This window comes from Nicotiana tabacum, chromosome 3 (assembly GCF_000715075.1).
Source record: "Nicotiana tabacum cultivar K326 chromosome 3, ASM71507v2, whole genome shotgun sequence".
In the NCBI taxonomy this organism is placed as follows: Eukaryota; Viridiplantae; Streptophyta; class Magnoliopsida; order Solanales; family Solanaceae; genus Nicotiana; species Nicotiana tabacum.
The window spans coordinates 50,482,575-50,505,355 of NC_134082.1; the positions used below are offsets into that span (position 1 = coordinate 50,482,575).

General features: G+C 36.7%; 1 protein-coding gene across 27 annotated transcripts; it reads left to right on the plus strand.

Moving 5' to 3' along the window:
* The first annotated feature begins 562 nt into the window (after positions 1 to 562).
* LOC107786889 (uncharacterized) lies at positions 563 to 19,303 on the plus strand. Of its 27 annotated transcripts, none has more exons than XR_012707519.1 (9): positions 565 to 715; positions 2,410 to 2,460; positions 3,676 to 3,869; positions 11,750 to 13,012; positions 14,237 to 14,742; positions 14,865 to 14,946; positions 15,296 to 15,849; positions 15,920 to 16,284; positions 19,014 to 19,303. XR_012707519.1 is itself a non-coding variant. In XM_075249412.1 (7 exons), exons 5-7 carry the CDS (start codon positions 16,060 to 16,062, stop codon positions 19,027 to 19,029), a joined length of 309 nt encoding a protein of 102 aa, XP_075105513.1. In that variant the 5' UTR covers positions 12,545 to 13,012; positions 14,237 to 14,946; positions 15,296 to 15,540; positions 15,635 to 15,849; positions 15,920 to 16,059; the 3' UTR covers positions 19,030 to 19,303. The 27 variants fall into 27 exon arrangements, 11 of the variants coding, with proteins under 11 accessions (XP_075105522.1, XP_075105521.1, XP_075105514.1 ...); XR_012707524.1 differs by having other exon boundaries at positions 15,635 to 15,849; XR_012707520.1 differs by having other exon boundaries at positions 14,865 to 14,900.
* The last annotated feature ends 3,478 nt before the right edge of the window (positions 19,304 to 22,781 follow it).

Sequence of the window (22,781 nt, forward strand, 5' to 3'; positions counted from 1 at the left end):
CGGACCTCCCTGGATCATCGGAACACGGATCCGAGTCCGTTTGCTCAAAATATTGACCAAAGTCAACCAAAAATCAAATTTTTAACTCAAGAAATTTCTATTTCTCATCTTTTCACATAGAAGACTTTCCGGATATGGGTCCACACCATGCACACAAATTAAGGTGAGATAAAAAGAAGGTTTTAAGCCTCGAAATACTGAATTTACTTGTAACACAAGTGATGACCTACAGTATTCTAGTATATTAGATTGACATTTTTATTTTTACTATATCTTGGGTATGAATGGAGCTTTGGAGCAGAGGATATGAGTAAAATTTTGGAGTGATTTAATGCGAAGAAAATTATATACGAACAAAACAGAAAAGAGGGGTCAAAACTTATCATGAAAGAAAGGGAGGATTAAGAGATATAAAGATAAAAATTTCTTGTATCTATTATATAGAAATGAGAGTGGGGTGATACGAACACAGATTTGAGGAGTTGTACTAAATTCAATGTGAAGTGTACCGTAAGTTGGGCCCATTTTATTAAATGAATACATGTTTATTCCTTCATCTCTTCCTTTCTAACACGTATATTTTTCACTTTCCCTACTGCTATCCGTAGTACAATCTAGAAACTCCTACTATTAGAACTAATTATGATCCTCCTTTCCATTGCTCCTCTAGAGACATTGAATTCGTTTTCTTTCAGATTTCTCCGGTTGATTTCAAGTTAGTTGTAATTTCTTTATCTTCCAATTAGTGAGTTTTCTGCATTTTCTTCTTTGTTTAACGCACCCGGCTATTGATGATGGCACTTTAATTGAAATCTGTTAATTTTTGTGCTCCTTTGAATATTTTTCTGTTGGATCTCTACATGTATAGTGATGATAGTATCAATTTGTACATTGGTTTGGTTTGAAAACAGGTGCACAATTCAATTTTTTGGATAATCAAAGTTAATGCTTCTTCCCTTAACGAAAATCGCAACAGATTGTACACTTAATTTGGTGATTCAGATGAATTTCTCTATTTACTATCTCCTTTAACTGGTAAGTAAAGCTACTATTGATTTTGCGTTGTGTGAGGAATAGTAAATTTCCCCAAAAGGTACTGAAATTATACATTTCTTCGAAGCTTTTCAAGATTATTGAAGCATTCAGGGTTTCCATTGGCTGTCATTCTAGCTTCACTCTCGAAAAATATTATGCGTACTCTAATTTTTTCAGTTCTGCTAAGTTTTCTTTCCCCTATTTTTCCCTTTTTAGGTTCACCCAATTATTAATTATGAAATTTTACGGGGTATCAATTTGAATAATGCTGCACTGAGGTTGTTTGACAATATTCTTGAAACAACTGGGTGATATTTTTACTTTTTTTAAAGTGCGTTTCTGTTGCAAATTGAGCTTTACTTCTCTTTTAATTCCAAATTTATATGGGATTTCTCATATTATTGCACATGTAAGTTGACTCATGTTGTTAAGGACATGCATGTCCATAATCAATTTAAGAATAGAATCAGATTGGAAGCTTACCACCGTTTGCAAGATCTACCCATTTTGTCTCCTCCAACGCTCTTCTTCTCAAATAAATCAATCTTTGTTTCTCAATCTCTTTATATCCCATTTGGTTGTTTATCTCTGTATTTTTACCTTTGGTTCCGTCCATGCATGTTATTGTTATGGTAATTGAAGTATCAAAACCTTTTGAAGTTTTGTTATTTGGTGCTGTTATGGGGTAAAGTTTGTATCTTTGGTACAAATAAATTGTGTTAGCTTTTAATTAAAGCGAAAGATTTAGTTTTTGACGGGTTTATGTAGTCTCATGAGGGCTGAAATGAATAGATAATTAGCTGGTGCAGGATTATCAACCTTCCAGAATAACATGTCCACAAACTTCTTTAATCAGTTAAAAAATAATCCCTATTTGCATGCCATAATTTGATACTAAAAAAGGTTCAAGCATGTATTGTTTTGTTACTGATTCCCTATATGTGACAAAATTATGGTATATGATAAAATTTCAGCTATCCTAAAATAGGGGTCATTGGTATAAAGAGAATAGATGATGCTCATAATGACTTTACAAGAGATATCTGTCACTTTTTCCTCTTTCTTATAGCCATACAAGCAAGTCTTATAAAGCTGCGCCTTTATCTGTTTCATTTGCCTTTAAATGGTAACTCAAGAAATTCAAAAGAATATTTATGTTCTTCCGAAATGAAAACTTTCTTAGACTTAGCAATAAGAGGAGCTTTTCTACTTGTGAATGTTAACTAACAACTTATGCATGTCGGAAGAATTTCGTATATATTATGTAGTCAACCAAATTTTAACCAATGACCTGAATATAACACTTTTTCCTGCATACGAATCCTTTATTTGAAATAGAAAATCTTTTTATTATTTTAATAAACTTTATTGCAGGTTTCATAAAACGGTTTTGAGGATGTGGCATTTACTATCACATCTTGAAATGTACGTAATAGATCCTCTGTTCAAAACTTCTCAGATTCGGACTGTTTTTTTTATAAAGTGACAACTGTAAAGACTACCAGTTAGCCTAGAAATTTGCTTTGTCAAAAAAAGGCACTGAAACTGAGTTTTACTAGAGGGTCATGAGGGTTTCACTGCCATTAGAAGTTATATTTCTCCTCAACTATATAAATTAAAAGAGACACAAATGATAAAGCCATTTTAAAATAAATATTACTGAAAGAGGAGTTGCATGCAGTTTCAGTTATTATTATGAAAGAAGTAGATTTTAACAACGTAAGTCATACTATCTTTTATTTTGGAGAAGTGCTTGAGCTTCATATGTTGACTCTATTCTGTTTTCCAGCTTTTGACTGCAAAAACATAGATTCACTTTTAATTCATATAAGAGCTGCGATTAAATTGAGAACAATTCATATCCTTTTTAGAGAAGATATTAAAGCCTTCTCCTTATGGTAGAAAACTGCTGATTCATCGCCTACATTATTTAATGTAGTGAGAAATCCTACTCTTTCTTAGTTTTCACAAAATAATGCGGATCATCTATATTTTTCTATTAAAATGGTTGCTAATATGGATGGAAAAAAAAGGCGGCATCACAAACCGATGCTTGCTTGCAGTTGGCTATTACATTTTTTGCTGCATATTGATCCAAAACTCAGAAATATCGGGGATATGATTACAAATATTTCTCTTTATGAAAGATATTGCTCTGGAGTTAAAAGAGACTCAACCGTTCTTATCTTATAGAGGGGCTGATAATTTAACCTCCTCTTATAAAAATAGTGTAATCCAGTGGCAAAGACAACACAAGCATATTATACTTATTAAAAAAACAGTCAAGCATATTATTTTTTTATTTGATGAATATGGATCAATGCGATGCCATATCTTAATGCTGAACAAACTTGATGCATTTTGAACAAAAATATTTTTTATGTGCTTAAAGTGTTGCTTTATGGGTTGCGAATCTGAAATTTGCAATTTGAATGATAGTAATACTAGCTTGAAGCTTTGTACTTTGGTATTGAGTGTGTTATATTTTTAATATCCGTACTTATAATTGCAGTGTGTTCCATATTTTGTGGACCTTCTGACTGTTTGCCATTGTTTTTCTGAACTATTTTTGGTTCAAAACTTTTGTTGCTTTTTTTTTTTCGCTCAAAAAAGCTGAAGCATATAGTTCGTGTTGAGCAGAAAATCTTTTGCACCTCATCAAGATAGTTGTTATTCTACGGACAACTCCTTTTAAGGCTATCAATTTCCCTTCTTATGAAAACTACAACGAATATTTGCTCAAATTACTTGGCATTGAGGAGGTAATTAATTTGGAAAGATTTGTTCATGGTGCTAGTGCAAGAAATACAGCCCTCTGCATGCCTATGGTCAATGTGAGTAATATTTTAATATTTTCAATTTTTTTGCTTCTTGATTTCTTTTTGAAAGTATAATAAGTTGAACTTCATTGGGTTAGATATATATCTGCACTCTAGATTATTGAGGGAAGAGAGTTAAGTAGCTATACAAGACGGTACTAGACAGGGAACTTATCTTTTTTGTCTTGTTATATAATGTGTCATACGGTAAAACTACCTCTTAGATTGCTTAGATTTAGATATATATATAACTAAGGAACATTTAGTACATGGTTAACATAAGATGCGTCACGAAGGACGCATTGGTTCCCTAAGCTTGCTAACAGTTGGCAAGCTTCATTGCATAACAACTTTTCATGGGTAGTAGTTTCTAGTCTATCACTTTCCACAAAATCTATTACATCCATTAGTGGTTCAACAAAAACGTTTTTACTGGTTTTCTGAGCATTACTTCTTCCTGCTGCTCCAAAAACTTGGTTATCTATTCCTAGGCTCCTTTTTGCTAGTTGGTGACCAATCCTATTCCCCTGCCTGAAAGTGTGCTGGAGAGTAACCCTCTGCTGGTGCATTAAGGACCTGTAATCATTAACAGTTTTATTAAATAATTTATTACCTTTCTGTAAGGCCACGATCGGGTTCGGGGTCAGGGTTGTGACATGGGTAGAGATTTCACTCTTTTGCTGTCCTTAGGCCTTCTCGTAGAGCTTTCAATTCTGCTGCTAGTGAGCCATTTGCATGGGTTGGTTTTGTAAAACCAACTACCCAGTTACCATTTACGTTTCTGAAACACCACCTAAACCACAATTTTGATTATAGCTATGAAAAGTGGCATCAACATTCAATTTGAACCAACCCCTAGGAGGTTTGAACCAATTTATTTTTATTGGTAATTTGGGAGGGTGAATAGAGATTTTTTCCGTGAGTAATTTAAAGTCTATGGCCCTTTGCATGATTTGAGAACTACTAATCTAGTTGGTAGTATTACTGTGATTATTACTGTTTCTGTTAACCTAAAGGTGCCAAATGATGAAGGGAAAGTAAGTGTTCCATTTTAGGAAATCATGATTAAGGGAAAGTTTAGGTCCTTTATTTGGGTAAGCCAGTGTTTCCAATTTTGATTAATATGGTGGTGTCATTGAAGGTCGGACCAAAATTTGTTGACAACTTTGCATTCTAGGAAGATATGCTCAATTGATTCTTCATAAGGGCTTTTACAGATGGGATAGTTAGGGTTAATGTTTAGTCCAATCTATGAAAGGTATTTTCTGCAAGGAATTTGATTGTGAAGGCATTGCCATAGGAAGAATATGATTTTATTGGGACAGTCCAATTTCCAAATCCAGTCTAAGTCTAAATTAATGTTATTAGGAGATTCCAGAAGCGTATAACAAGACTTGGTAGTAAAAACCCCCTTAGTGGTGAGAGACCAAATAGGTAAGTCATTGAGGGACCTTTAAGACGGACTTTTATTTTAGTGATATTAGCTAGTAAGTCCGGAGGAAGAGAGAGGGTTAAGCAGTCTAAATTCCAATTGGAACCATCAAAGATATCTCTGATTTTTGTTGAAATATCCTTGGAGGAAGGGGGGGCTATTATATGATTCCTTAGATTACCAAAATTTGGGATCCAATTGGTCTCCCATAAGTTAAGATTGGATTGAAAGTGGGGGGACCATAAGATGCCCTTGGAGCAAATTTTCCACCCTTTGCAAATGCTTTTCCAAATGAAGGAGGATCTATTCATAGAGGAACTATTACAATAGTAAGAGATGATAAGCTTTGCCCAAGGAGTTAATGCATTTGTGAGAAGTCTCCAACTTTAGATAGCTAGAGTGTATAGATTTTTATTAAGAGCCTTGTGGATGCCTAAGCCACCGTATGGTTTAGGTTGGCATATGGTAGGCCAGTTCACCATGTGAATTTTCCTTTTCTCTCTTGTGCTACCCCATATAAAGTCCCTTTGGACTTTATCAAGATCTTTTAGGGTTTTCCTGGGGAGGAGGGTGTATTGCATGTAATGGTTTGGGATGGAATTAAGGCATGAAGCTGCAAGGGTTGTTCTTCCTGCCAAATTAAAGAATTTCATTTTCCATGAGACAAGTTTAGTTCTCATTTTATCAATAAGGAATTGATAGTCCCTAGGTTTTGGGCTATGGTGTAAGATAGGGAAACTTAGGTAAGAGCCAAAACTGTTACTTCTCTTAATTCCTAACATAGTGGTAATGTCTCTGATAAGAGTATGGTTGCAATTTTTGGAGAAAAATAATTTTGACTTTGTAGTGTTGATACATTGACCAGATAGAGAACAAAATTGGTCAAGGCTATTTTTAATAGCTTGACAAGATTTATCATTAGCTCTAGCCATTAGTGTAAGGTCGTCAGTAAATAATAAGTGGGAGATTTTTGGACATTTATAACCTAAGGATATAGGGTCCTAATTCTTGATGTCCACTTGATGTTCTATATATATAGTGAGCATTTCTAGGCAGAGGAAAAAGATATAGGGGGTGATGTGGTCTCCTTGTCTAATACCTCTACTTGGTTGAAAGTAATTCGTAACAGATTCGTTAACTAAGATTGCTATTTTACTGGTTGAAATGCAACTCAATAATAATTTGGAAAATTTTGGAGGGAAATTAAAGTAATCCAAGGTGTGGCAAACAAAAGACCATTTTAAACGATCAAAAACCTTTTCTAAGTCGATTTTAAGAATCATATGGCCTTGTTTGCCTTTCAGTTTGTTAAACTTAGAAATCAATTCCTGGATGATGATGATAGCATTATCAGACGCTCTTCTGTTTTTCATAAAGCTAGCCTGATATGGACTGATCAATTGATCTAGGAAAGGTTTAAGACGGTTGGCTAGAATCTTGGTGATTAGTTTGTAGATAGTATTGCATAAGCCAATAGGTCTGAAATTTTTAATGTTGTTGGCATTATGGATTTTGGGAATGAGGCAGAGAAGAGTTTTGTTTATTTCCGGAGGGATTTCTTGATTGTTAAAAATATCATGACAAAGATTGCTAATTGATTGCCCTATGCGATACCAATATTTTTGAAAAAAGAAGGGGTGCAAACCGTCTGGACCAGTAGATTTAAAAGGTTTGAACGAGAAGACAGCTCTTTTAATTTCATTGTCTAGAAGGGGGGTGTCTAGATTGTCTAGGTTTATCTTATTACATCTGGATTGGGGATTTAGGGGGTTAGCCCAGATAGAATGTGAGTGAGAAGAAGTAAATGTAGAGGTAAAATAATTTTGAACATGAGACATAATTTGGCTATGATCATTTATCCAATCACCTGCCTCATCTTTGAAGTAATTGATTTTGTTTCTTCTTTTCCTATTGGTGGCTGAGACATGGAAGAATTTTGTATTTGAGTCTCCGTCATTAAGCCACATGATCCTAGACCTAAGCTTCCAGTAATCTGCCTCTATTCTTAGAATATCATTGAATTCATTTTGAAGGTCTAATTCTAAATTCCTAAGGAAAGAGCCGGTAGCATAGCTATTAGAAGTTTGAATGCCTTGGAGTCTAGCTAACAATTTTCTCTTCCTTCCCATGATGTTGCCAAAGGTACTATCTTTATAAGGTTTTAACTTATCTACAAAATTGAGGCTAGCTTTAAAGTAATCTCTATCATTCCAATTATTTTTGACAATTGTCTGAAACTCCGGATGTTTACATCAAAAGGTTTCTAGTCTAGATGGAACCTTATAGGGTGACCTATTCCTTGGAATCAATTCTATAAGGATAGGATTGTGGTCAGAGTGGGTCCTAGGCAAGTGAATAATAGAGCTTTTAGGAAAGGGTTCAATCTATTCCTCATTTTCGAAGACTTTATCAAGTCTTTTTTAAAAACGACCCTTCTTGTTATGTCTATTATTTGTCCAAGTATATTTGCTTCCCTTGAAGGCTAGGTCGATCAAGTTACACTTATTGATTTTGGACCATATGTATCTAGCTTTACTCTCCTTAATAGGTTTGCCACCAAATTTCTCACTAGCGGCTAAAATGTCATTAAAGTCACCACCTACTAACCAAGGTCCTTTATAAGAATTGCTAATACTTTCTAGGTGTTCCCACATAATATTTCTATTGTGAATACAAGTACTAGCATATATGGAAGTAAAAAGCCAAGGTTTACGTATAGGAATTACCTCTATGGTTGCATGGATCTCTTGACCCCTACGAACAACATTTTGAACGTTGATTATGTCATCCTTCCACATCATTACCATACCACCAGACTGCCCCTCCGATGGAACTTCAATCATCTTAGTGAACCCAAACTCATTAAGCATGGCTGCATAGTTACCCATCCTTGTTTCCAACAAAGTCACCATACACGGCCTATGTGTGTCAAGCATCTCCCTAAAGTTTCTCCGGAAATTGTCATTATTCCCTCCCCGTATATTCCATATTATAAAATTTGTAGGATGATTCATGGCTAAATTAGATTCAGGGTTTACCATCTCTCCATTCTCTCGTAGCCCTCCTGTTTGGACAAGATTCCTTCTCATCAAAGGAACTAGAATCATCGCCTTGTTGCCCACTGTTGGGTCGTATGGAGGACGGATATCCATTGAGCACTTGTATAGGGCCAACGGGCAATTGAGCACATGCCTCTTCTCGTGCCTCTTATTCCGTCTAGATTTGAGAGTTCTAGGGTTGGCCCTAAGTGTAGGTTTAGAGGGACATCGTCCTCCTCCATTTCTGCCTCCACTAGCTCGGGTATGGGGTCGACTTGTGGTTGATATGGGGGTACTAGAGGGGGTAGAGGGGGGACTGGCATCTCTTGGTTCCCCTGGTTGATGTCCTAAGGAAGAAAGATGGGGTTGAGCTGAGTATACATCTCTGTTGGAAAGAAGGGAAGATCCAACAGGGCATTTTGAGGGTTTATGGGGCTGAACTGGGGTGACATGCTCCATTATTCTCTCATTACTTGAGCCATTTGAGGCTTCATTGATGGCGTCATCGGGTGGATAATGTTGTTGAGCCATACTTGATTGAGATAGTTGTTCATGGCTAACCTCATTCCCTCCGTGATGAGTTGTGCTAGATATTAGGTGTTGTGGAGGATCACAATAGCCTCTTGGCCATTGATTAGGACCGTGAACGATATTGCATGGCCCATGAGACCTAGTTCCATCCAACTCGTGGGTTGGTAGTCTTGAGATTGGGATGATTGAGCGTAAATTATCTGGGGTTGTTCTTGAGGATGGGGGGAGGGGGGGAATGTTTTCCATGTTGAGAGGTCTGTGTTGTCGTAGGATTTGGATTAGGTGATTCCTTCTTCTTAGGGATGAAGGAACTCTTGGCATTTTGGGTAGGGGAAGAAGTATTTAATGCACTGGTAGTAGGCGTGGGATTTTGGGTAGAAGAAGAGGTTAGCCGATTGGTTGGAGAACCAATGATTGTTTCTTACAAGTTCATGTCTTTTGGTTGCTCTAGGTCTTGATTTATAGGACACTTAATTGCTATTTTTAAGTTTTCTAAGGGAGTGTCCATTTGGCTACTCTCTTCTACAATCGTTGCCATTTGGCCAACATGCAAGGTGCGGGGGGATCTTGCCATATCTTAAGGGAGGATCTTGTGGAGATCCTTTGGATAACAAAATATTTTGAGTTATTAAGGGGTGGGTTTAGGGCAGTAGGGGTAGGATTAGAGGGAGGGTTAGAAACGTCCATGATAGGGCCTATTTGCATGGCATCGATATTTTCTATTTGGTTAGTATCAGTTGGAGCCACTTGTAAATCACTCATACAAGTGTCAATGTTTTCTAATGCCAAGTCATCATTTAAATGAGTAAATTTATTTTTACTAAGAAGATTAGTATTAGCCATGGTGGGTTTTGGCAAAACCATTTGCTTATTGTCAATATAGTGGTTTTTTGATGGAGAATTATATTGTTCCTTAATAGGCTGATCAGTGACTTTTGAGGGTTGATTAGGGGGAGGATGATCTTTAGTTTTATATTGAAGCAGTTGAGTGTCCAAGTATTTACCTGTATTAGCACTGAAAAATTTAACCGAAATACCTGGACCATGGTTGCCTTTAACCTGGTTGATGGAAGGTTGAGTAGGGAATTTTCTGCCTTGATTTTTCTTTTTGTTGAATGAAACAGTGATTCATTCCTCTTCTTTCCCTTCATTTGTAGTCATAGGTTGATGAGCTTGTCCTGCATGGGGAGGATCAGTGCATTGTTTCTAGATATAACTGCACTGCCTCATTGTGTGACCAAAACGACCACAATTCTTGCAAAGAAAGTCTTCCCCTTCATAATGAATATATTGCTTATGTTTTCCAACAAAAAGGTAGGGTTGGACTGGGATTTTCAGAGGAATTTCAACACAAATTCTTGCATATCGACCTCTAAGGGTAGTTGATGTACATATGTCAATTTTTAGTAGGCGTTCTATTGCATTGCCAATTTTTTCCAGGATCTTGCCATCATAGAACTCTGTTGGCAATTGAGGAAGTCTAATCCAAACAGCTGAGGTGGTTAATTTTTCATTTTTAGCCACAAAGTTTAGTTCCCATCTGGAGATGGACAGGAAGTGGTCATTTATAAACCATGGACCTGAGTGGATGGCTTTATCCATGTTCTCCTTCTTCTTGAATTTGATAATATAATAGTCCTCTCCAAGATCAATGAGAGAGAAGTCTTCTGTTGGACTCCATAGATCTTGAATTTTCTTTTTTAGATAATGATGTAGCATACGTTTTCCTACTACTAATGATGGAAAATTTTCACAGTTCATAGATACGTTGTCTATCTTCCGTTGAAAGAGAAATTTCTAGGACACCATTTTTTTTGCCTACTGGGTTGTGCACAATCTCCTTCTCATCCGTTGAGTTGGTGGTGTGGAGTATGTATTCTTGTTCAATTGTGGGAGCAAAATCCATTGGGTTTGTTTCCGTCAATTTGTCCTTGAAGGACGTTGGATTTTCCAAAACATCTTGTGGTAGGTTGTGATGGATTATGTCAGGGGGCTTAGGAGGGATTAAGTTAGAGGTTATTGAGTTGTTCATGTTTGGGATTTTAGTGAGAAGGGGGAGGTTCTCACTCTAGAAACTTTGGCCCCTATTAACTTCTCTGTACCGTTCAATTGATTAGATTTAGCGCTTTGAAATAATGCAAGTTGATAATGTATTAATGTCTTTTGAAAAATTAACTTCACCCATTTGACATTTCCAGACTGCTTTGCTTGACAAATTATTCCAAGTGTCACTCTCTGATTAGTCATACAAAATTATCTCGATTTTCTGTTTATGCTGGTTGTTTGGACTTCATGTCATTAATTTGGATGAGCTCAGAGGAACCAGAGAAATTAGAGAATGTGATCTTATGGCTGATTTTAACTTAAAATACCATTAGCATAATTGCTGGAGACTCTGTTTGATGAAGCAGCCACACATAATTATGCTATTGACATTTCAGTGTCTAGGAAATTCAACTAATCTACAGTAGAAGTTGAAGACCTATCTTATGCAATAAAATGATATGAACTTTCTGTTTCTTAAACTCTGAATTATCTATAAGCTGGAATAGTAGAAAAATCCCCACCCAAAGTCATTAGCTTTGAGCATTGCACAATGATTGTTTGACACATGTGAACCTGCGATGAAGAGATTACACCTTATGTTACATATGTTAGCTTTGCTCCAGCAACTCTAAAGACAACAGTCATCTAATTTTTTTTCCTTAAGTTAAATGGACAATGTTCTGTAAGATTCTGTATAAAATTGGGATTCTTCCCTCCTTTTAGTTTTTACTGTTTCAACTTTCAGATTGAACCAACCTTGGGTACCCTTCCGTAATCAATAAGTATTATATTAGGAACAAAAGCAAAAAAATATGATATATTTCTTTGCTCTTTCCTCTTGGTTGCAGTGGTATAAAGAGCTGAAGCAAGCGACAACAATACCTGAAAAGGAAATACAAAATGAATCCTCAACTATATAATTACTTGCATATAATGGATGGGAGAAATTGCATATGAAGAGAAATATTTTTAGCAAGAACTACTCAACCCTACTCTTGAATTAAATGTTTTGTGAACTTTTTATGTTCTTAATATTAAACTATAGTATTCAGTTTTGTTAGATTTGTATATTATTAATATTTAATCATAGTATTTTTTTGTTTTTGTTCTAATATTTACCTAACGCAGTAGAAATGAAGTTTCCAATACCACAGAAGCAGAAAGTATTGGTCATTCTAATGTAACTCAAAAAACAAAGTCATGTCACTACAAGAAATCTGTCCTTTAGTGGCAATATTTAGTGGCGACTTTATTTATTGCTACAAATATCATATTTATTGTGGCGACTCTAAAAAAGTCGATACAAAAGGTTTATTTTTTAGTAGCGACTTTCTTAGGTCGCCTCTAATATGTGCCACTAAATCCTTAATTTTTAGTTCCCGCTATTAACAAAAATTTGGCTCCAATATTTTAGTAGCGACTTAAAAAATATCGCCCCTGAAGGTCCTTATATGGAATGTCAAAAAGATCGGTAAAGTCGAGAAGTAGAGAAAGGCCAAAGATTATATAAGAACGCAAGAGGCAGATTGGATTGGCTTGGTGGAAACCAAAGTGAGGAGTGGAAAGGCAGCCAGAAGTACCAGATGCTTGGTGTCTTTTGAAGCGACTAGGTCGCTACTATAATTAAAAAAAAATTCACTTAACATTAATTAAATAAAAAGAAGGAAAAGAAAGAAAGCAAAAACACCTTTACAGAGAACAAACATGGGATACTTCTGCAGCTTCCCTCAATCTCTTTCAACAAAAGGGGTTTTCTCCCACTCTTATTAAAAATTATCCATTCAATTTCCTCAAATCTCTTGAATCTATCCTTAAATCTCAAATGTAAACCGATACCCAAAGCCCTAATCAGAAATTATATTCTTAAATTAGGTATGTGTTTGAATCCTAAAAATAATTCTGGGTTTTTCTGATCCGAGCTTTCGGTTTCGGTGAAGCCTGATAAAGTATCTACCTTAAAGACTGAATCAGAAGTTTGTTAAAACTAATTTTCCCAAGCTGTACTTATATTTACGTGTAACAACTAAACCTTAAAAAGAAAACGGGACATGCCAAGTGATTTCTGCAAAACGTTGAAGTGGTTGCCGACATTTGCAATACAAAACTTTAAGGTAGATACTTTATCAGTCTTTACTTATATTCTCAAATTAAGTAAGTTTTTTACTTAATTTTCTTTTGTTTCTGATTTTTGGGGTTTTGACTATTGGGGTTTTGGTCTTTAAATCTTTATCTACAAATCCTAAAAATAATTCTGGGTTCTTCTTTACTGTGCTTGTTAAGGTTGTAGCTTTCGATTTGCTTTTAGGTTTATGCTTTGATTATCGAGATAATTGGGGTACTAGCAAATCCCTAATTTTGATTTTGATTTGATTTTTGATCCACAATCGAATCTCCAAATGCAAAAACAGCTTTTACAATTACGTTTTTAGGTATATGCAGTTAGCAAGAATGAATATTTCTTCTATTTCACCTTTAATTTCTCTGACCCATTTGAAAATATGCAGGAATCAGAAGTAATTTTTCTTGAATAGCCATCGCCTAAAGCTCTTTCTCAGTGTCGACTGCTCTTTCGCTGCTAAGTTGAAAACTTCTTTCTAAAATTTTAGACCTTTTGATGATTGCATGTTTGGTATTTCACTCAAAACCGTGAAATGTGATGTTAGGTGTTATGGGTCTTCATTTTTCTTGATATTTTTTTTTATTGTTCGATTTTCGGTTTAATCGGTTATTTGGTCGGTGTGCGGTTTACAAATTTTTAAATTTCGAACATACTTAATAGATGAACCTCATCTTTGTCAGCAAGTTCACACCAAATTTTTTCCCATTAAGTTGACAATAGGCAGGTCGTTGTGCTTAAAGGTCTGTTGTAGCTCATGTATTTGTCCTTTTGTAGAAGAAGTGTTTCTAACTGCCATAACGGAATGAAAAGGCACATAAAGAGATATTATCACTAGCAGTTCTAACCAAACAAGTGTTGGTACATGAATCAGATAGACACATTTGTATTGTGCTGATGCTTAATTATATGTTCTAATGCCTAGATAAAATGATGACTTGATAGTTCATAGTGGAAGTATTCTGATGTTGTTTGAGCTTGTAGCTGCATTATACTTGGGTTGTTTCGTAGTGATAAGTTGAAGCAATGATTTGAGAAGAAAAGGAGAAAGTGTTAATTCCTTTCTGTCGTTTGATCTCTGCTACAGACGCAGTGGACTCTCTTCTCTCTTACCTTCCTTCTACGTGCACTAACCTTAATTTTAATTTTTCTTGTATAATGATAAGATCTTACCCCTAATTGTGCCTTTGTTCGTACTAATTTTTTCTATATCATGTAGGAGGTTCAACATGACAGGAATAGGACGAGGCAAAGGTCGAGGTGGAACTGGACGTGGACGTGGCAATTCTGGAGCGACGTCTCAGCCACAATTGCAACTAAGGGGAAATACTAGAGCATCCCTAGAGACAGGAGAATCAAATAATCCTTGTCAAGAACCTATAGAGAAAGGAAAAATATAAAGCAACCCTTTGCAGAGACCTTCTGTAGATACAGTTTCATCAAGAAATTTTGACAGAAGTGTGTATCCTTCTCCAGAAGCTGAAAGTGATAGTGCAGGTTAGTTTTTTATTTTTCCCTTTAGTGTAACTACCTCCATTTGATGGTTTCTGCTGACTTTGTTTTAAATTGTCGAACAGTTTGAACTGTGGCTCCTGAACCTGAGTCATCTCAGTGTTGTTCACTTTACCATTACATAAGTGAGGGATATAGCCTCTGCATACTCCAACATCAGCATTTACATTTGCATGAACCGGATGAAAACCGATTAAACCAGGATTTAACCTTGTAACTGCTCCATTTTCAGTCATTAAATTACTTCTGCTCCTTTCATGGTTGTTGTTCAACAGCTCTACAATCTCAATTTGCCTTTTTTCCACAACCTTCTTAGACCGATGACTTCTATGCAGCTTAATTACAGATGACGAACCTGGAGCACCATTAAGGTTTGTTTTGCTACAAGGCTGAGGCGTTTCCTGTATGTGAATGCCTGTGAGTTGACAGAATATAATTTCAGCTAATAATTTGCATTGAGTTATTTGGAAACTTATAAAACACAACATTTAAACGAAAAGTGGGATATTCCTCATTGAACTCTACTTCAGCCAGGTGATATCTATTAAAACCAAGTGAGATGTAGCAAATACACATATAAAACACAGCCAAGTAGCTTAAACTAAAAGAGAAGTGGATAGCCACACTAATTAGACACTTTATCTGCAGGCATGAAAATACAGACAATTACTACACATATATATATTGGCCACATATATTATTTCTTAAATTGACTGGTACAAGTATCAATACTATACTTTGTCAGTATATTTTTATTCCTTTGCAGTTTCTTCCGGGAACAAAAAGAGAGGAAGAGGAAAATATAAATCTAAAACTGTAGATATTAAAACTAAGTACGGCGGAAAAATCACAATTACGATCCCATATGACATTGATAGAGCAGTAGGTGCTAGGGCAAGAGATATTGTTAATTACTGTGGTTTGATCATGAGGAGCACTATCTCATTCCGGGATGGAAATTGGCAAAAGATGGCTTCAAAATATGGAGTAACAATGTGGTTAAAGGTTAAGGTAACAAGTTATTTTCAATATTGTGTTGGCTTCAAATTACATGGTTTATTATTGTAGTTAAAATCAATATAATGTTACATTTATATATGTTCAGGATAAGTTTGAAGTTCTCGATAGTGTGCGAGAGCATGTGTTGCCAGCCTTTGTCATCATTACTATGCAAAGGCTTTTAGAGCATGGAAAGCTCGATTGAGCAGTCACTACTCTCGCCACATTGCTGATGAAAATATATTATCTCATCGACCTGAAGATGTTGAGCTCGAGGACTGGAAATACCTAGTAGAGTATTTTGGAAGTTCTGAATTTAAGGTAACTTAATAATAGTGTTTGGTTCACTACTCTTTGAATAATGGTTTCATAATCTGTTGACTTAGTGCAGCCTGTAAACGAGAGAAATAGAAAGAACAGGGAAAAGCAGATAACTAAGCATACTTGTGGTACAAGGCCTTTTGCAGAAGTAGAGGAATCGACGGTGAAAATATATTTATTAGAGAGGAAGAGGCTAGTGTGTCTTCTGCTATGGCAACTGTGCGTCAAGAAATGCAAGCTGAGGTGAATCGAAAGTTGCAAGAAGAACGTGAACAAATGGCTGCCGAATTAAAAAGTAACATGGAACAAGAGTTGCAAAGGAAGTTGGAAGAGCAACTTGAGCACGTGAATGCGAAAGTAGACAACCGGATCAGTGTAGAAGTAGCCAAAAGGATTCAAGAACAACTGGCTGCTATCATGACTGGAATGCAACAGGTGATCTACTCTTAATGTTTCGGTACTCTTCCTTCCTTCTTGACTATTCTTCTTCTTTTCTTTTTGAAGTTCATATTTTAGCTAAGGTTTTTAGCTGAAATTTTCCTACAGTTGGATAGTTGTTCACATTATCACATTTATCTACTATATCTCATTATTGAGATGATGAGAGATTATATGATAGATTGATAAGGTAATATTTATTATAAGAAAATTTATTATAAGGTGATATTTGTAGTTATATTTATTATAAAAATCTTCTATTAAATGATCGTATATTAATACTGTGACGATCCGGCCAGCAGTCTTATGAGTTACTGCTCCGTTTTTCCCAATTTTGCTTCTTTATGCTTTGTTTATCTGTGTTATGTGGTATCGGGTTGGTCGGATCGAATCCGGAATGATTTTGGAAGGGTTTGAGACACTTAGTCTCTTTTAAGAAAGCTTAAGTTGGAAAAGTCAACCGGATGTTGACTTATGTGTTAGAGGGCTCGGATGTAAGTTCCGATGGTTCGGTTAGCTTCGGGAGGTGATTTGCGACTTAGGAGCATGATCGGAAGGAATTTTGGAGGTTCGTAGTAGATTTAGGCTTGAATTGACGAAGTTGATATTTTGGCGATTTCCGATTGGTAGGCGAGATTTTGATATAGGGATCGGAATGGAATTTCGAGAGTTGCAGTAGTTCCGTTGTGTGATTTGGGATGTGTGCGCAAAATTTCAGGTCATTCGGACGTGTTTTGGTTGAATTTTTGATTGAAAGCGTAATTTGGAAGATTTTAGGAAATTTGGCTTGAATCCGATATGTTTTGGTTGATTTAATGTTGTTTGAGGTGTTTTGATGATTGGAACAAGTTTGAATAAGATATTGGGATGTGTTTGTGCGTTTGGTTGAGGTTCCGGGGGCCTCGGGGTGATTTCAGATGGTTGACGGAGAGGTTGAGACTTGTGAAGTTGCAGAATCTCAGCTGCTTTTGGTATTTCCGCACCTGCAAATTGGAGACCGCAGGTGCAACGCCGCACGTGCGGAAGAGGAGCCGCAGAAGCGGATTTTGGAGGAATCGTCAGGAACCGCAGATGCGGTAGTGTGACCGCACCTGCGAAGGCACAGGTGTGGAGAGTTGACCGCAGATACGGATTGGGCCATTTAAGTGAGGAACCACAGAAGCGTTAATTTGGCCGCATGTGCGGTACCGCAGAAGCGGCTATGGGCTCGCAGATGCGGAAATCCCTGGCCAGAAGGTATATAATTCTTTCTTCGCGAATTTTTGCAAAATGCTCCATTTTTTAAGATGGGAAAGAGGCTAAGGCATAGGATTTCGAAAGGAATCAAAAGATATCAGTTGGGTAAGTCCCCTAAGCTTAATTACTTGGGTTTAAGATTACTTTTTCATTGTTTAATCGTGGTTTTAGTGGAGATTAAGGGTGAAAATTAAGGAAACTAGGGCTTGAAAAATTAGACCTTTAATTGGGGATTTGAAGGACCATTTGGGGTCGGATTTGAGAACTTTTGATATGTATGAACTCGTGGGGAGATAAGGAATCTATTGATGTAAAAATTATTGAATTTCGAGACGCGGGCTCGAGGGTTGAGTTTTAATAATTTCGGGATTAGTGTCGTATTTTGATTATTTTTGCTTGGGCTTCGTCCCCTTAGCATATTTTAACGTCCTCATTCTAATTTTGGATAGATTCCATACGAGTGGAGGCTGATTCGAGGGGCAAAGGTGTCGCGAACTAGAGATTTGACCGGTTCGAGGTGAGTAATGATTGTAAATGATGTTCTGAGGGTTTGAAATCCCGGATAACACATTGTAGTGCTATATTGAGGTGAGGCACACGCTGGATGACGAGCGTGGGGTCGTGCACTATTGGGGATTGTGACTTAGGCCGTCCCGAATGACTATTTTACCGCGTATTTGACTGAAATCTATTTGCTATCATCATGATTTGGGTTGAATGCCATATTTGGGCCTTGTGCCAACTATTTGAACCCTTCGGGAATTTTTATTGATATTTCCTCACTATTTTAACTTTATACTTGAACTCAGTCATGTTATTTTCCATTGTTTTCGTACTTAGCCATGTTTACTCAGTTTTAATACTTAAATGATATTTTTAAATAATGTTTGGACTAAGAAACACTGTTTTACTATTGCTCGTATGGCTTGTGAGGATTTTTGACTGAGTAAGGCCGAAGGCCTATGTTGTGAGGGAACATTTGATACTGATTATGAGCCCGAGGGCCTGAGATATGTACGCCGTGAGGTGGCTTGATTGATATGAGGCCGAGGGCCTAGTGATGACGCCACGAGGTGGCTTGATATTGCGCTTGGGCCATAAGGGGTCCCTCCAGGAGTTTGTACACCCCCAGTGAGCGCGGGTACCCATTGTGATGTGAGATTGAGCCCGATGGGCTGGTATTGTTCTATGTGATTGCCCGAGGGGCTGGTACTGTTCTGATATGTTGCCCGAGGGGCGAGCCTTTATGTGTTTACTTTTCATAATTGACTGTCAATCACCTGCTTAATTATTGAAAAAGGCTTTTCATGAAACTACGTTGAGTTAAAGGATTTTACCTATCTTTCACTGGTTTACTGATTTAAAATGGTTTTACTGCTTCATTATAGAATGCTTTCTGCCTTACGTGATTTCTTGCTTTCAGTCTTTATTTACATTTGTTACTCACTGAGTTGGAGTACTCACTTTACTCCTTGCATCCCTGTGTGTAGATTCAGGCGTTGTTGATCCTGCCAGTGCGAGTTGAGAGCTCTCGGCGGACATTCGGAGTTCACGAGGTAGCTGTTTGACGTCCGCAGACCCGTGTTTCTCCCTCTTTATCTTTTCTATCTCTTGTTAGACATTTTTAATATTTTGTAGACTCTTCAGACTTGTGTTAGGTTATATAGATGCTCATGACTAGTGACACCCCGGTATCAGGCTGTGTTGGGTTGTTCTTTCGCGTATTTATGATATTATCTGTTACTTTGGATTATTTTATCATGTTTCGACTATTTCTAAATGTTTAACTGTTAATAATTAGAAAAAAAGGAAGTGTCGGATGGCCTTGTCTTCACGAGAGGCGCCATCACGACCGGATCCGGGTTTGGGTCGTGACAAATACTATTTGAAATCTGCTAGTTGTGTAAATGAATATGTTATTTTTGTAATAAAACAACGCTAATATAATTTTTGAAAATAATTATATTACATTGACCCATAATGTTAATTTCTCTTTTTTTTTGTATTCCCACTGCTCGAATTTGAAACCTCTTGTTAAACATATGGAAGGATCACATCCATCGTATCACAAATGTCACTATTATTATTATTTTACCATTTTTTATATAGTCATCATTATCACCTACTAAAATATGTTACTCCGACTATTTCATATTGCATATTCAAAATACATCTGGATAGTTGTTACGCAGAACACTACTAAAAATTCGTTAAAAATCGACCAAGAAAAACCGACCAACTTTGATCAGTCAAAAAATCAGTCAAAAAACCGACCAACTTTGGTCGGTTTTTTAAAATATTTTAATTAATTTTTTTTTTTACTTTCGTGCGAAATACAATTAAAGAGTATAAATAAAAAATAAGACAATCTTAAAACAAGATGCACCAATGATCTAGTGATAGAATAGTATCCTGCCACAGTAGACACCCCGGTTCGATTTCCAGATGGTGAATCTTTTGATTACATAATTAAAATACCGACCAACTTTGGTCGGTTTTTTTTTGCAATATTTTTTTTGAATTTAATTGACCGATCAACGTTGGTCGGTAATTTCCGACCAACGTTGGTCGGTATATTAAAACGACCATTAAAATACTATCCAAGCGTATTTGATCGCATTTTGGTCGGTAATTGGCCATAACTGTGGGGTCCATCCCATCAATTAAGGAAGTCTTTGTTCCTTTTGTTGATTGTTCAAAATTGGCAGCAAACATTTTTCTTCTGCATTGTCAAAAAGGGTAGGCTGCAGAAGGAAAATGTTAAATGTAGTAGGCATGAGAGAGAGAGAGGCTCCGCCTATAAAAGGAGAGTTTCGACTCTCATTTCTACACATCAAAAATCTCAGACAATACATCTGAGTGAGAAAGAGCAAGGTATTCCGTAGACTATAAGAAAATAGTTTGTGAAGAAAAATAGAGTGTGAGAGATATTGTAGTGAGGTGGAAAAAGCAAAAGAGTGTTCTTTCTTTTGAGGGTGTAGTGGTCTTAGGAGTATTTGTACTCGTTACTACACAGTGTAAAATTTCTCGCTATAGTGATATCAGTTGCTCCTCTTGGCTGTGGTTTTTCCCCTTATTCAGAAGGGTTCCATGTAAAATCTTGTTGTCCTTATTGCTGCATTTTTATTCTTGATGATTTAATCATAACTTAGTGTTCCGCGTTTATCACTAATGCCGTAAATATTATTTTTACGGGGTTTATTCCCAACAAGTGGTATCAGAGCCAATGTTCTTTCTGAGTATGCTCTGTGGTTGCAGCACAGTCTGAACTTCCACATCAGGAAAGAATTACTTTGGTCTCCTAATAAATAGTATTTGTATTTGTATTTGTGATAAACGATGGAAACCAACACTATTAGAATGGTTACTTTGAATGACACAAATTATGCAATTTGGAAGGGCAAAATGGAAGATTTGCTCTATGTCAAGAATTTTTATCAAGTTGTCTTTACCACTATAAAGCCTGATAATAAATCAGATGAAGAGTGGAATTTGTTACACAGGCAGGTTTGCAACTTTATTAGACAGTGGGTTGACGATAATGTTTTGAACCATATTTCTGGGGAGATACATGCTCAGACCCTATGGGAGCACCTTGAAAGTTTGTATGCTCGAAAAACTGAAAAAAAAACAAGATGTTTCTGATAAAGCAGATGTTGGGTTTAAAATACCATGATGGTTCCGCGATGACAGATCATCTGAATAATTTTTAGGGGATCATGAACCAGTTATCTGCTATGGACATTAAATTTGATGAAGAAATTCAAGGCTTGTTTCTAATTGGTTCCTTACCAGATTCTTGAGAAGTTCTTAAAACTTCATTATCAAATTCTGCTCCGGATGATGTGTTCTCTATGGATCTTGCCAAGAGCAGCCTTTTAAATGAAGAGATGAGAAGAAAATCTCAGGGTTCCTCCTCATCATATGTCTTGGTGACTGACTCTAGAGGGAGAAGCAGGAATCGGAGTTCTCAAAATAGAGAACATAATAGAAGCAAATCCAGAAGCAGACTTAAAGATATTGAGTGCTATCATTGCGGGAAGAAAGGGCACACAAAGAAGTTCTGCCGGATTTTGAAAAAGGAGAATAGAGACAAGGAAGAACAGAAAGAAGATGGCAATCATGTGGCCACCATCACTACAAAAGATTTTGTTACTGTCCTTAATGCAGATCTGATAAATATTGCTTGTGATGAGTCAAGTTGGGTTGTGGATAGTGGTGCCGCATCTCATGTGACATCAAGGAAGGAATTTTTCTCATCCTATACTCAGGGTGACTTTGGAACTCTGAGTATGGGTAATGAGACTGTATCTAGGGTGGCTGGTGTTGGAACGATTTGTTTGGAAACTAGTATTGGAACTAAACTAGTTTTAAACAATGTAAAACATGCACCTGATGTTCGTTTGCACTTGATCTCTGTTGGTGTTTTGGATGATGAGGGATATGTCAGTACCAATGGTGCTGGAAAGTGGAAGCTCACTAAGGGCTCCATGATTGTGGCTCGTGGGGAAAAGCGTCGTGGTCTATATTGGACTACGGCCTCTACCTGTGTTGATATGGTGAATGCCGTTGAGAGCCATAACTCTTCAACGTTATGGCATAAGAGGCTTAGCCACATTAGCGAGAAAGGACTAAATATTCTGGTCAAGAATAAATTGTTGTCAAATTTTAAAAGTTCAAAATTAGAAAAATGTGAGCACTGCTTGGCTGGAAAACAAAAAAAGAGTTTCTTTCCAGTCTCATCCTCCTTCAAGAAAGACAGAGTTGCTTGAGTTGGTGTATTCAGATTTATGTGGCCCAATGAAGACAAGAACTTTGGGTGGTGCACTTTATTTTGCTACCTTTATTGATGATTGCTCAAGGAAACTTTGGGTCTACATCTTGAAGACTAAAAACCAAGTGTTGGGTGTCTTTAAGCAGTTTCAGGCTTCAGTTGAAAGAGAAACTGGAAAGAAGCTGAAGTGTATTTGTACTGATAACGGTGGTGAATATTGTGGACCGTTTGACGAATACTGCAAGCAACAGGGTATCAGACACCAGAAGACTCCTCCTAAGACTCCTCAGCTTAATGGTTTAACAGAAAGGATGAACAAGACCTTGATGGAAAGAGTCAGATGTTTGCTTTCTGAAGCAAAGTTGCCAAATTCCTTTTGGGGTGAGGCTTTGTTGACCGCCACACATGTTATTAATCTATGTCATGCAGTTGCTTTGCAAAGTGATGTCCAAATAGAGTTTGGTATGGCAAGGATGTTTCCTAT